Source organism: Ictidomys tridecemlineatus, chromosome 9, assembly GCF_052094955.1.
Source record: "Ictidomys tridecemlineatus isolate mIctTri1 chromosome 9, mIctTri1.hap1, whole genome shotgun sequence".
In the NCBI taxonomy this organism is placed as follows: Eukaryota; Metazoa; Chordata; class Mammalia; order Rodentia; family Sciuridae; genus Ictidomys; species Ictidomys tridecemlineatus.
This window is the reverse complement of record NC_135485.1, coordinates 113299019-113313429: the sequence shown is the minus strand read 5'-3', so window position 1 is coordinate 113313429 and position 14411 is coordinate 113299019. Positions and strand designations below refer to the sequence as shown.

The 14411-nt window shown below is 39.3% G+C and overlaps 1 protein-coding gene and 1 pseudogene across 1 annotated transcript in view; one reads left to right on the top strand and one right to left on the bottom strand.

Annotated features, from left to right (window-relative positions):
- Positions 1-4449: 4449 nt before the first annotated feature.
- Positions 4450-4902, top strand: LOC101960722 (glutaredoxin-1 pseudogene; annotated as a pseudogene).
- Positions 4903-10558: 5656 nt separating this feature from the next.
- LOC101954583 (broad substrate specificity ATP-binding cassette transporter ABCG2) overlaps positions 10559-14411 on the bottom strand; it is a 48794-nt gene continuing 44941 nt past the window's right edge. The window contains exons 16-18 of the mRNA XM_005337520.3: positions 13480-13569; positions 12583-12668; positions 10559-10761 (exon numbers count right to left, since the gene is read on the bottom strand). Coding sequence (XP_005337577.2) covers positions 10614-10761; positions 12583-12668; positions 13480-13569 — 324 coding nt within the window. The 3' untranslated portion in view covers positions 10559-10613. The remainder of the gene's footprint in view (positions 10762-12582; positions 12669-13479; positions 13570-14411) is intronic.

Below are 14411 nucleotides of genomic sequence, written 5' to 3'. Positions count from 1 at the left end.
CCACAGACATCACCAAGCAAGACTCCACCCTTCAAAACCCAATCCCTTGCCTTATTTAGGTGGAACTTTCTATCGAATGTCCTTCCCCTCAGTAAATAGAGGGGTTTGGGGTGTGCTCTCTCTCTTTCCTCTTGCCTCCCTTGCTCCCCTTGCCCTCCAGCATGGGAGCTGATATCTGAGGTCTCAGAGTAGTTCCCAACTCTAGCAATTGAGAAAAAGGTATTTTCGTGCTTGTGTGGTTTCTTCGCCATTTTCATAGTTATTGATACAGCCAACTCCTCTGGACCCAGCTCATCTCGTCAGCCTGGCCGCTGACAGAATACACTCCCTTTTTTCCTCTAAAACCTCATGAGTCCAGTCTTTACTGTCTGGAGTCCTATCAGCATTCTGGTCTTTTGAGCACCCACCAGAATTGCCCATCAAGCTCTGCTTACAAAATTCTAAAGCTTTTCCATCTTGCATCTCTAAACTTTTCAAAATTTCTCCCACAAATTCCAAAAAGCTTCCAAACCACATAGTCACAATAATAACCCCACTTCTTGGGACCTGTTTCCATTTTAGTCACCTTTTTTCACTGCTGTTAACAAAAGACTTGACAAGACATTTTAAGGAGGAAACGTTTATTTGGGGCTCACAGTTTCAGAGGTCTCAGTTCACAGATGGCTGACTCCATTCCTTGAGGCCTGAGGTGAAGAAGAACATCGTGGCTCAAGTGTGTGGCAGAGGAAAGCATCTGGGAACACGGCACCAGGAAGCACAGAGAAAGTTCTCTTCCAACCAAAGACAAATATATACCCTAAAGACACAGTCCCCACTAACCCACCTACTGAAGCCACACCCTAAATTCCTAGTTTTACCACCCAGTTAATCCTTATTAGGGAATTAATTCACTGATTAGGTTAAGACTCTCATAACCCAATCATTTTACCTCTAAACCCCCTTGCATTGTATCACACATGAACTTTTAAGGGATACCTAATATCTAACCATAACATAATAATTTGAAAGAAGAGCCAAGATAAGAACTTGATATAAGTAGCTTATCTGGGAGGTTTATTAGGAAACTGGAGTAAAAAAACATAGTGCATCAGGAAAACCTATACACAGGTGTGCTGTTGACTTGGTCTCTGTAGGCAGCAGGGGCTGAATTCCTCTATGACAGTAGAAAGGAATGCCCCCATAATCACTGTAAAACAGTAAGTCTGGGGCATTTCTCCTTGGCCTGATGCCTATTGGTTGTGGGTGCTCATAAGGTGTTAACCCCTGCACCTTCCAGCTATGCGTGCATAAAAGCTAAGTGTCTTCCAGATTAGGAGTAGGTCTAAGAGCAGAGAAGTGGAGAGAGGTGTGGTGCAGCTGGAGGACAGATGCTGTCTGAATTATCTCAGCTCATATGGAACTGTCCATCACAGCTGCAACCAAACATGGAGGAGCACAGAGGAGATATGACTGTACAACAGCACCCACTTCAGCCCGTCCATCACATCACTCAGATCCACCTTACTAAACACTTACATCCACCTGAATTCCACTCTAGACTATTTGATTGAGAAGCCATTTATACTTTCTAGAAAACAAAATACCAGAGGGTTTATAAAACTAACTGGTCTCTGTGGCTGGGGTTGTGGCCCAGTGGCAGAGCACTTACCTAGCATGTGTGAGGTGCTTGGTTCAATTCTCAGCACCTCACATAAATAAAATAAAGTAATATCCATCAACAACTGAGAAAATATTTTAAAAAATACTAGCTGGTCTCTATTGCTACTGCCCCTCACAGTCTATGGTCACTATTTATTGCTTCTCTTTTCTACCATCTTTTCCAGAGTTTCCTCATTCTTGGCCAATACTCAAGCTCTACTAAGCAACCTTCTTCAGTCCTGAGGGCTGAAGGAAACACCAAGATACCTCTGTGAATTCGATGCCCATTATGCAGCAGTAACCAGAACCTTCAAGATGACAGGGAAAGACAGTACTTAACTCTTTTGTTCACTGCTCTTCCACTGTGTGAAAGTTCCTAAGTGGCCAAGTAGCAGGCACAATGTGATTCTTTGGAACCCTTACTACATTTGTAGGTGCATCCCTCCCTCTACTCTTTAGGATTCAGAATATTTAATCCAACTGGGCCAAAACCTTCAGAGATGGGAATATAAATTCTACAAATGAGTTAATGTAAACAGTATGGAGAGACACCAATATTGCTTGGTTCACAGACCTGAATATTCCAACTACTGGGAGCAGAACTCCTTGGTTTAATGTAAGGGTGTATAAACTAAATATAAAGGGACAGATAGTAGATAATTTAGTCTTTGTGAGTGACAATGGTCTTTGTCACAACTACTTGACTATCAAAGGGCAAAAGAAAAAATAGCCATAGATAATACAAAAAAAAATGTCTGCAAAGTTAATGCTGTCTTTAGGACCTATAGTCCAAGACACTGATCCTCACTGACATTGGGGACAATCATTCAGTCATTGAATATTGTCATCTTGCCACAAAGTTTCTGGCTGGTCTGGTCTCCAGAAAGGGCAGGACCATGGAGAAAGTTCAGCATCAGCCCTGTTGTCAGCTCACGCACCAGCAATAGCCCTCAGTCCATCAGTTTTGGTGACAACCCCACCTGTCACAGAACACAATGAACACTTCCTCCCTGCCACCTAGACAATTCTGTTCTAAAGCCCATTGAGCAAGCACTGGAGTAGCCAAAGACATCTTATGAGCGAGAGATGCTACTTTTCAAATATCTATAAATGCTTTACATGTTAGTAAAATTCAAACCTAAAGATCATGGAGGATGGCTTCAAAGACAAGGAAAGAGGTAGGTGTGCACTTCGTTTTGAACACCTCTCATCTCTCTCCAAACCACTAGTTTTTGCTACCAATTCTGCCTTCCTTCCCAACTCCCCAGGAAGCCTTCCATGTCAGCAGTCTTCTTGCATTCTTGCTTTACAGCATGATAAGAGTAACTAGGGTATAAATAGCAACTAGAATTCAATTGTCCCTGTGGTTTCTTTTATTTTAAATCAAATTGACTTGTTCCCATGATTCATTCTGACATTCAAGAAAATATAAAAATAAAACTGTGAAGAATATATACCTATTCTTAAGTAAATATTTATAAATTAACATTTTGCTTTCTACTTTTTTTAGGAAATGAGCACATACTTTTACAAACATCCTTAAATTAAAAAGGAGATCAATTTTGTTATGTGTTTCTTACCAAAATAAAAATGTATATAAAAAGGCAATTATAATGTCTTCTTTAATATAAGGAGAGCAACTAAGAACAGAGCAGGGAGGAAGAGCATGAGAAGAAAATTAACATTAAACAGGGACGAGAGGTGGGAGGGAAAGGGAGAGAAAATAGGAATTGCATGGAAATGGAAGGAGACCCTCATTGTTATACAAAATTACATACAAGAGGAAGTGAGGGGAAAGGGAAAAAAAACAAGGGAGAGAAATGAATTACAGTAGATGGGGTAGAGAGAGAAGATGGGAAGGGAGGGGAGGGGAGGGGGGATAGTAGAGGATAGGAAAGGCAGCAGAACACAACAGACACTAGTATGGCAGTATGTAGAAACGTGGATGTGTAACCGATGTGATTCTGCAATCTGTATACAGGGTAAAAATGGGAGTTCATAACCCACTTGAATCAAATGTATGAATTATGATATGTCAAGAGCTATGTAATGTTTTGAACAACTAATAATAATTTTTAAAAGGCAATTACAATGCAATAGGGGATAAATATAATAGTATATATGTAAATATATACTATTCTTATTAAATTCTTATTTTAAAAGTTAGCATTAGTAACTTTGACTGTGTTCTTTGTTCTGGTGGGTATAGTTTGTGCATCAAGTATAAATGTATATTTTTTCTCTTTGTAATAAAGAATCATGTATACAGGGTACTGTGAGTAAGGTATGATTACATAAAAAACTGGATGGTACCAAAAACAGAAAAAATCATTCAGCTAGACATTCATATAATAAATAGGAAAAACATATTACACTGTGAGATGATGCATTAATCAAATATCATAAAAACAAAAATATGTCCCTTAAAGTTCAAACATAAAAATATCAAGCTTTGTCCCCAAACTCATTGCAGCAATATGGAAGGACACCACTGATGTGCTAAATGATATGCCAAGATTACCACAGCCTTAAGTGGTTCCTATCCCACTGATTCCAGCTCACTTATTCCTGCAAGCATTTGCTTTCAAGAAGGGTAGCTAGATGTAATATAATCTCCTGAACTGGAACCTGAAACCATCACACAGAAATTTTCTATACTGTTGCAACTTTTTTCCTATACTTTGCAACTTTTTTGTAGAACTAAAATTATTTCAAAGTTAAGCATTTATTAAAAGTGGGAAGGAGGCGGCTTAACACTCCGAGCAATACCTGCAACTGAGGATTCCTCCCAGGAGACTGCAACCTGTCCACATGGCTCAGGAGTTTAAGAATGGCAAAATCCAGCCAGGGAAGGTCCTTGTGTCCATCAAGCCCACCTTCCCCTACTGCAGAAAGACCCAGGAGATCCTCGGTCAACTGCCCTTCAAACAAGGGCTTCTGGAATTTGTCGATATCACAGCCACCGGTGACACAAATGAAATATAAGATTATTTGCAACAGCTCACAGGTGTGAGAACGGTGCCTCAGGTTTTTATTGGTAAAGAGTGTATAGGCGGATGCAGTGATCTAATAACTATGCAAAAGAACGGGGAACTGCTGACGCGGCTGAAGCAGATTGGAGCTCTGAAGTATTTACAGTGGAGCAAATGGCCACACCAATGTCCTCCTACAGAGCTGGATGGCAGCACTGAAGATGGACAGCATTTCCTGGTGGATGGGATTTTTTTAGCACAATGGCTTTTTCTTCATTTGCCTCCATATTAAAAAGTGGACCAACTTGTCCCTAACCACAGGGCCAAGAAGGTTGATGGAACATCCTGATTTTCTTCTAGATTGGTCCTTTGTGTTCCAGAAAACCATGACAAGTTCTGGTTTAGTATTCACTGATCCAAAAAAAAAAATTTTTTTTCTCTTTAGCTTGTGTTTCTTATTAACCATTCTGTGTGTGCCAGCATTGCCTATACCTCCTAGCCAGTGTTTCTCAACCATATTTATCCAGATGCTCCAAGGATGAAACTACAGTTGGTTTTCTGCCATTTCCCATCAGCTGAAATTATTTTGCTGAATATGACTTTATGCAATTTGTATCATGAAATCCCTGGATATTTTGAGTGTTTTTCCAAACCTAACCCACCCCATCTAACCTTCAGGGTCACTACATGGAGCCATTGTTCTCACCTTGCCATCTCACACATCTCATTGGAAACATTCCACAATTCTGAAAGGGCATGAGCACCCAATTTGAGAACCTGTGAGGAAAAGTTGAGCACAGGGTTGGTCATGTGGTCACCAGGGTCATGTGGCTAGAGGCAGCAGGGCAAGAGGCAAACATGTGGCAACACTTAGATAAGATGGTTCCAGATCACTCTGAACAACTGCGTATCATTGGATTTAGATTCCAGCAAAATTAAAATATAAGATTAAAACATTAGCATTGAAAACTGATATGTCCCAACAAATCCCAAAAGTATGTCTGAAAGGAGCCAAATTTTGAGAAACACTGTCCTAAATAACACACACACACACACACACACACACACACACACACACACACAGAAGTTGGAAATTTAAGACTCCCTTACTGTGAAGTTTGTCTCTAGAATTGCAAGATTGTTAATTTCATTCTGTGGTAACTAGTGGTAATGGTTAATTTCTTTTCTAATAAAGATGTACATAGAGCTAAAAAAAAAAAGTGGGAAGAAGGTTAAGTCTCTATATGTGCACACTAGAACACAAATCTGAGCTGCACTGATGCTCTGATAACAGCAACAGAGAGTAAAGTACAGTGTCATTTCAAAAACAACCCATGGAGTGAGACACGTGTGCAATCACCAGTCCAGGTCAAGAAGTAGAATGTGTTCGGGCGTGGTGACACACACCTGTAATCCCAGCAGCTCCGGAGGCTGAGACAGGAGGAGGGTCTCCAGTTCAAAGCCAGCCTCAGCAACAGCGAGGCATAAGCAACTCAGGGAGAGCCCATCTCTAAATAAAATACCAAAAAAGAGCTGGGGATGTGGCTCAGTGGTTGTGTGTCCCTAAATTGAATCCCCAGTAGTGCCCTCTGCAAAAAAAGTAGAATGTGACCAGCACACAGGAGCCCTGCACTCACCTCCCCCATCACTGCTTCTGCCTGACTCCAGGTGCTGGCTGTGTTCTCCTTCTTGACCTGCACTGGTGGTTGCACACATGTCTTCATTTTATGGTGATTCACTGCACTGTCCTTTTTGTTTCAAAGCCCTTCAATAAAAGAGTTTAAAAACACTTCTATAGTACTGGTAAATACTTTCCTATTACTGGTAAAGGTTAGAATGAAGATAACATATGGAAATAACAAAGTATATGTTGGGGGGATCCTGTGCAGGGACAGATATCATAGTTGCTAAACCATAAGTCTAAAGATTTCAGAAGTGAAAAGACCTTGGAACTGGCCAAATCCAGCCCTGCTGAGTTCCTCATGGGGGTGGGTGGCTGTGCAGGTACTGCTGTAGTGGGAAAGGCAGGGCCAGACATGTGTGTTGTAGCAAAACTCCTTAGGAGAGTCTGTTGTATCCAGATTATATACAACTGAGCCATCCTGTGAAGTGAAGTGGCTTCAGAGAACAATGTCCCAGAAATAGCTCAAGAGCCACATTTTCAGGGCCCTGGTCTTCTACTAATCTGAAGCCCGAAGCCCCCACCTAAAACTCCTGAGCTCTTGCCACTCTAGTGGAGAAGTATCAGTAAGGCCCACAACCTCACTTAGTAAGCTCATCAGACATGTTCTTCTGTCATCACAACTTTTTTACTCTAGAAATAATACTGGTTTTTCCAACACGTTTTAGATTTAATACTTCTAATACAACAATAAACATTTGTTATTTATTAACAATGGTAAATCATAGATGTTAGAGACTATTAAAGGTACTAAAGCTACTTATTCATCTTAAAGATGAGGAAACTAATATCAGAGATGTTAGTAAGTAGTCGAGATTTCTAGAATTCTATTATCCTTTTTCAGGTTAATAAATCAGACTGAACTTCTTCCCCATGTCTCTCTGATAAGATGAACTAATTTACATAATGAGGTAGTGGGGGGCGGAGGGAGGGAGCGGGATGGTTAGGTTAAAAGGAGACCAACAGGGAAGAAAAGTGGGATTGTAACTTTAAAAACTCCATTAATGCCCTAGGCTTCACCCCCAGAAGATCAAATATGTTAGAGTGCCATAAATCCAGTTAATTAGTAGCTTTTTTTTGGTTTAAAGAATGTATTTTTAGACTGATTAAAAGAAGCTGAGAGAAAGAGAGAGAGAGAGAGAGAGAGAGAGAGAGAGAGAGAGAGATTGTTAAAGACCCATGACGTGGGCACAGTCCAAGTGCTATATAGTAACTAGTAACATTAACCAGAAGACTTTACGAAGAACCAGACCACCATGACCTACTCTGTGCAGCACCATCAAAGGAATTGAGCTCATCAGGCTGATGCTATCCCCTTGTGATTGTCATGGTCACTATTTGCAAGGTTTCCTTCAAAAGAAGAAGCCTGAGACCCCCAAAACATGTCTCCCTCTTCAGTGTCCACACTACTCCTCCCTTTGAGTCGGTATCCTGTGCTATTGTTTGCTTTTCTGAATGAACCTGGCTTTCCTCAACAAGTCTCCACTTGTGTCTCTTTTGATGCAGCTCAAAATTGATTTCCATGGTGGAAGTCAAAAATCTGCCAGGCCGAGTTGAAGACCTTTCTCCCTTCAAGAGACCACCTCAGGCATCATCCAGTGACACAGAATATCATTAGTTTTTGGCTTGAGTTCTTTCACATAGAATTCAGTTTACTGAAATTTTTGTAAATTTTTTCTGCTTAAAATAATTGTTACCAAACAACAGTGTGATGCCAACTAAACATAAGACAATAAAACAATCTTCACTGCAGATCCAAATATAACAAGATCCCAAAACAATTCTAAGACGAAAAAAAAAAAAAGATGGAGGTATCATAATATCAGAATTCAAATTATATTACAGAGCTATAGCAACAAAATTGTATGATACTGACATAAAAACAGACACATAGGCCAATGGAACAGTATAGAAGACACAGAGACAAACCCACATAGACACAGTCATTCAATCTTTGACAAAGGTACCAAAAACGTACATGGAAGAAAAGACAGTCTTTTAAATAAATGGTACTAGGAAAACTGATTATCCATATGCAAAAGAATGAAACTAGACCTTTACCTCCTACCCTGAACAAAAATCAACTTAAATGAATCAAAGACCTTAGACCAGAAACTATACAACTCCTAGAAGAAAATGTATACCCTTCAGTGTATAGATTTCTTTAAAAGGTCCAATAAATGTTAGAGTAGCATAAATCCAGTTAATTAATAGCTTTTTTGGTTTACAGGATGTATTTTTTAAAGAAATCTATACATTCCAGCCTATAGGCACAGGCAACGACTTTCTCAACAGCACCCCTAAAGCCCAGGACATAATGCTCAGGACATAATAAATGGGATGACATCAATTTAAAAAGCTTCTGTACAGCAAAGTTAGCAATTAAGAATGTGTGAAAAAAAGAACCTATAAAATGAGAGAATATCTTTGCTAGCTACTCTTCTGACAGAAGAGTAATATCCAAAATACATAAAGAAGTGACCAAAAAAATACCTCACACCAGAAAAACAAATAACCTAATTAATAAATGAGCAAATGAATTAAACACACACTAGGCAAAAGAAAAATATATTCGCCAGGCTCTGTGGCACACACGTGGAATTCCAATGGCTTGGGAGGCTGAGTCAGGAGGATCACGAGTTTAAAGCCAGTCTCAACAATAGCAAGGCACTAAGCAACTCAGTGAGACCCTATTTCTAATAAAATACAATGTAAGGCTGGGGATGTGGCTCAGTGGTTGAGTGCCCCTGAGTTCAATCCCCAGTACCCACTCATCCCCCCTCAAAAAAAGAAAGAAAGAAAAAAGAAAAAATACATGAAATACATGTATGCAGCAAATACATGAAGAAATGTTCAACATCCTTAGCAATTAGGAAAATGCAAATCAAAACTACACTGAGATTTCATATCACTCCAGTTAGAATGGTGGTCATCAAGAATACAAACAATAATAAACGCTGGAAAGAATATGGAGAAAAGGAATAGCTTTACACTATTGGTAGGTTATAAAGTACTAAAACCACTATGGAAAACAGTATGGAGGTTCCTAAAAAGACTAGGCATGGAACCACACCATACAACCCAGCTACACCACATATTATCCTGATAATTCATACCCACGTCAATAGCAGCACATTTCACAATAGCCAGACTGTGGAATCAGCCTAGGTGGATGAATGGGTAAAGAAAATGTGATACATATACACAATGGAGTTTTATTCAGCAATAAACAAAAAATGAAATTAAGTCATTTGCATGAAAATGGATGGAACTGTGAAGATTATGTTAAGTGAAATAAACCAATCTCAAAAAGTCAAGGGTCATGTGTTTTCTCTCATATGTGGAAGCTAGAGAGTAAAAAGGAAAAGAAAGATATGTGTGGTGAGGGGATCTCATGAAAACCAAATGGATATCACTAGAGTAGAGAAAGGGAATGGGGGGCAAAAGAGGTGAGGGAAAGGGGAAATACTGGGCAATGACACTGGCCAAATTATATTATTAGTGTGCACATATGAATATGTAACAATGAATCTCACCATTATGGAGAAGTGAGAAACTGATGTGACTCCATTTTTGAGAAACCAGCCTCTACCTCAGAGCAAAGCCTGTCCAAGGAAGTGGGCATGACCCTTGTCCTTGGAAAAACCCACAGAGCATTCCTAGGCACATACCTACCCTGCTGAGTTGTATATCTACAAATAACAGGAGAGATCTGCGGATCCAGGTGTCCCTGACTCAGTCAGGCTAGGTGGGGACCCATAGCAACCACCTAGCAACCACCAATCAGCATGAGACTGGGAAAATACCTGGGATGCCAGATGACCCTCCCAGTAGTTTATGGTTGTTGATAACAAGTTGGGAAACCATGTAGTTCAGCACGTACACCCCTCGTGGTTTAAATCAATCAGTTTAAATGAATCCCCCTCTTGTAGTAACCAATCACCCCTACCTAACCTGTTCCCGCCAGTGGATGTGCTAATCATGTTTTAGAGTTGTTTTATGATTTCCCACGGTGTGTGATGACTTGCTAAGAGATGCTATGATGTATGTGAAGTCCCTGCCTTCCCCAAAGAGTGTATAAAACTGCTGCAAACCCTGGGCTCGGGGCCTCTCAGCATCACCAGTTGCTGTGTGCGTGGAGGTCCGAGCTAGCTTGCAACAAACACCTCTTTGCTGCTTACAGCAAAATCTCAGTCTCTGGTGGTCTTTTGGGGGTCCCCAAACTCGAGCATAACATTAGTACAATGCAACAATAAAAAAGTGGAGAAAAAGTCAATTCTCTGTTTAATATGACAGTAATTTATAGTAAATTAAAGAGGAATTTAAGAATATTTTTTAAGAAATAACAATCTGAAGTAGGTAATTATGAGAAAGAAAATCATTAAAACAACCAAACCCAGGAGGTTCTGCCACAAACCCCAAGGTGAGAGATCCATGCCCTGGACTATCAAGAATTCTTCTCCAGTACATCTGAAATAAAAGAAAAAAAATAAAACTACATTTATAGTATGTGTCAAGTTCTATTACATATATTCACTGTTCCTTTGTTAGAGAAGCCTATAGATAACCAAATTGTTAGTAGTTAGCCCTTTAAAACTAATAGCTAATAGTTGATGAATGCTAACAATTGTGCCAGATCTGAAGGTGTATAGATATTATGCTCATTTTAAAGAAGAGAAACAGGAGGTTTAACAAGCTTGGGCAAGTTTGTAGAGTCACACTATGAACCAAAATTTTAGCTTCCTCAGATTCACTCTTTTCCAGATCTATAATGATGCTCCCTTAAAAGGAAAATTTGATCAGGTGACCTTTCACTTATTCCTTATAGTGAACCTTCAGCTTTACCTGTTGGCATCTACAGGCCTTGCTAAATTGGTCAAAGCTCCTATAGTTCCATTCACTCACAAGACATCCATTCAAAAGAACTGAGGCAAGAATTCCAAATCTGAGGGAAAAAAATTAGCAAGGGCTAATTTCCAGCCAAAGTCATGTTCTCTCAGCTCTCACACCAAGACCCTACTGAGGAGTATGGAAACCCAGCTACAGGATGTGACCAGCAGGCCCAGGAATCAGACTCAAACCTTAGGTAGCAGCTAGAGCAGAGCAGGATGCAGCATTCTTGCCACAGGTTAGAAAAGTGGCTGGTACTAAAAACATCTGGTGCCGCCACAATTATTGCCTGCTGCCATTCTTGTGCATCTCTAAGAATTTAGGCATTTCAAAAACATCCCTGGCCTCTCTTTGCTATTGAAGAAGCTTCCTCCTTCCTCTTGCGAGAATGAGCCTTCTGTGAGTGTGAAGCCTGTGGTGGTTCCTCGTTATCTGGTCCTACTTTTCCCACCCATTTCACCCTAAACAGCAGGGGGGCAGCAACTGTGTTACAAAGATGCCACACCCATCTGAAACCAAAGAGAGTCCACGGGTGAAGAAAACCCCTCTCCCTAGAGGTTTTCCTCTCCATCGTTCAAAATAGAAATTTTGCTCTTGCTAAGTATTATTTCTATACTCTTTGAAATTCTAGGAGATATTTCGGATGCTAGGATTCTCTCTTCTCTCATTAATTCATGTTTCAAAATCAAACCATTAATAACAATTGTAGAAAACGAAAACATTACATGTTTAAAAGATTCTCTAATTTTATTAAAACCTGAATTTGTTTTAATGATATTGTGCAAAGCTAAGACTTCCATATCAACTTACTGAAATATGTGTTTCTTTCTTTAGAGGATACATTCTCGGATAGGGGGAATTCCAATTTAGGTTACATACACACACACACACACATACACACACACAATGCAGTCTTTGATTTCATGATTTCTGCAAAAGATCTAAGCTGAGAGAAGGCCGAGGATCTTAGTGGGGCCATACTCACTCCTCTTGGGCTATTGCTGCCCTGTTAGCTCTTAAATACTGTCCATGGACTGGCCTCACAGGTAGCCCATAATTCATATATTCAGAGCCTATAACCTCTTGCTAAATTATAAAAGGAGCCCATGTCAATGCAAATGTTCTAAAAAGTGAGGAGTGAAATTTAAAATCAAAACAATATTTCAAAAAGCACAAAACACAGGTTTCTCCACATTAAATACAATTTTGACTGTTAGAATACAGGAGTTGTACGGCATGTTCACATACATTAGTACACAAGGACTCACTTTAAGAGGAGAAAACAGGCTTAGAAAGGTTTGCTGACCCTAAAATGACTCTTACCAGTTCTAAGCCTAAGGGCCTTTCTACACCACACCACAGTAGCCACCAAACCCAACGGGACATTGAATGCAGACTTACATCACATAGTTGCTACAGGTATTGCTTCCTATTGTTCCAAGTTCTAAACAGAAGTTCTGTCCCAAAAATTGAGTATGCTGCAGAGCCTATAACACAAAAGTGAGTGGGATAAGGTAAATGATTGTAAATTTCAAAAAGTTTCCAAAAGATCATCATAATTATGTTCTTGAGTTTGATCGTTACTGTTTCTAGAACATTCACAGAGAAACTCGCTAAAGAACAGAAGTATTTTCCCTAGCAGTCAGGAAGTCTCTGGTGGGGATGTTGTTTTAATTGTCAAAGAATGGAAATCTCTGTCTAGATCATCCCTTAAGCCCTTCCTTCTTCTCTCCCATTTCATAAACCCACAAACACAATAATTAAAACAATATCATGGTACTCAGTGAATTTTGTTGATTTATGGTAATGGCCTTGTTAACTGTCATCAGAACCGTCTGTCATCATGGGAGTTAGAAACTTGGTTACACAATGTTATGAAACAGAAAGTTCACTTTGGAGCCAGTTGGTTTCTAAATCAATACAGCTACGAATATTATGTGGCCTTTGTTTTTCCTCTTATTTGCTTTTCAATATAAACTGCATGTTCTACTCTCCTCTCTTCTGATTATTTTCTTACTGAACTAAAACACAACAATATGTTTTTCATCATTTAGTTAATCTTTCCCATTTGCTAGGAGATTTCTTCCTCTAACAATAAGGTGACTTGGAAAACCCCAGATGACGTCCAGACCTTCTTTAAACCAAGGCTAAGAGGATATACTCATGCATTCCTCCTGAAAGACAATTCCCAGAAGGGAGGTTCATATCTCATGACTGGGGAAATTAGATCATTAGGCTTTTTATTTTGATTGTTCCCAATTTGGGAACCCAACTTGATGACAAAGGAGGACAACTTACCCTAAAGCCATAATGAGGAATACTTAAGTACTGAAGCCAAGAAAGCTTAGACGGAATAGTTCCAACATACAGTGAGATAACCAGAAAAACCTACAGAAAGCAAAAACCAAGCATCAGAACCAGTCCAGTGACTTCATGAGGAATTCTAAACAAGACCTTCTTCAAGAACCCTAAGACCCCTAAACATTTCTGCTAGAAACAACTCTCTTGAAATTCTTCCCACTTACGTTAAACACTAATATTTGTCCTTTGCTTGTGTATGTCTCTGCATAGCTAAGGCAGTTTATGGTATTAAAAGAAGGACAAGGGCTGGGATGGTGGCTCAGCGGTAGAGCGCTCACCTAGCATGTGCAAGGCCCTGGGTTAGATCCTAAGCACCACATAAAAATAAATAAATAAAGGTATTGTATACAACTACAATTAAAAAATAAACATTAAAAAAGAAGGATAATATACCTATCATCTATATTTATACATTCCACTTATTTGGAAGATTCTTAATTATCAACACGATGTCTTACCTTTCTTCTGTAACTGTATACAATGAAAGATTAAGAAGTACTTAATAATGAAAGATTATTAAGTCCTTTGGTATCTTATGAAGAATGGTTCCAGGATCCCCCTTATCTCCAACTCACAGATAACAAAATCTGCTGATGCTAAGTCCTTTGTTTTCAAAATGACACAGTATTTGCATGTAACCTAAGTACATCATTTATACTTTAAATCCTGTCTATTTTAAATCATCTCCATATTTCTTATGATACCTAATACATTGGGCATACTATATAGTTTATACTATATAGTTTAAGGAATGATGACAAGAAAATGTGCAAATATTCCATACAGACACAATTATGGGATTGTGTAGTTTTCATTAACAGTTGGTTAAATCTTTGGATGAAGAACCCATGGACATGAAGTGCCAACTA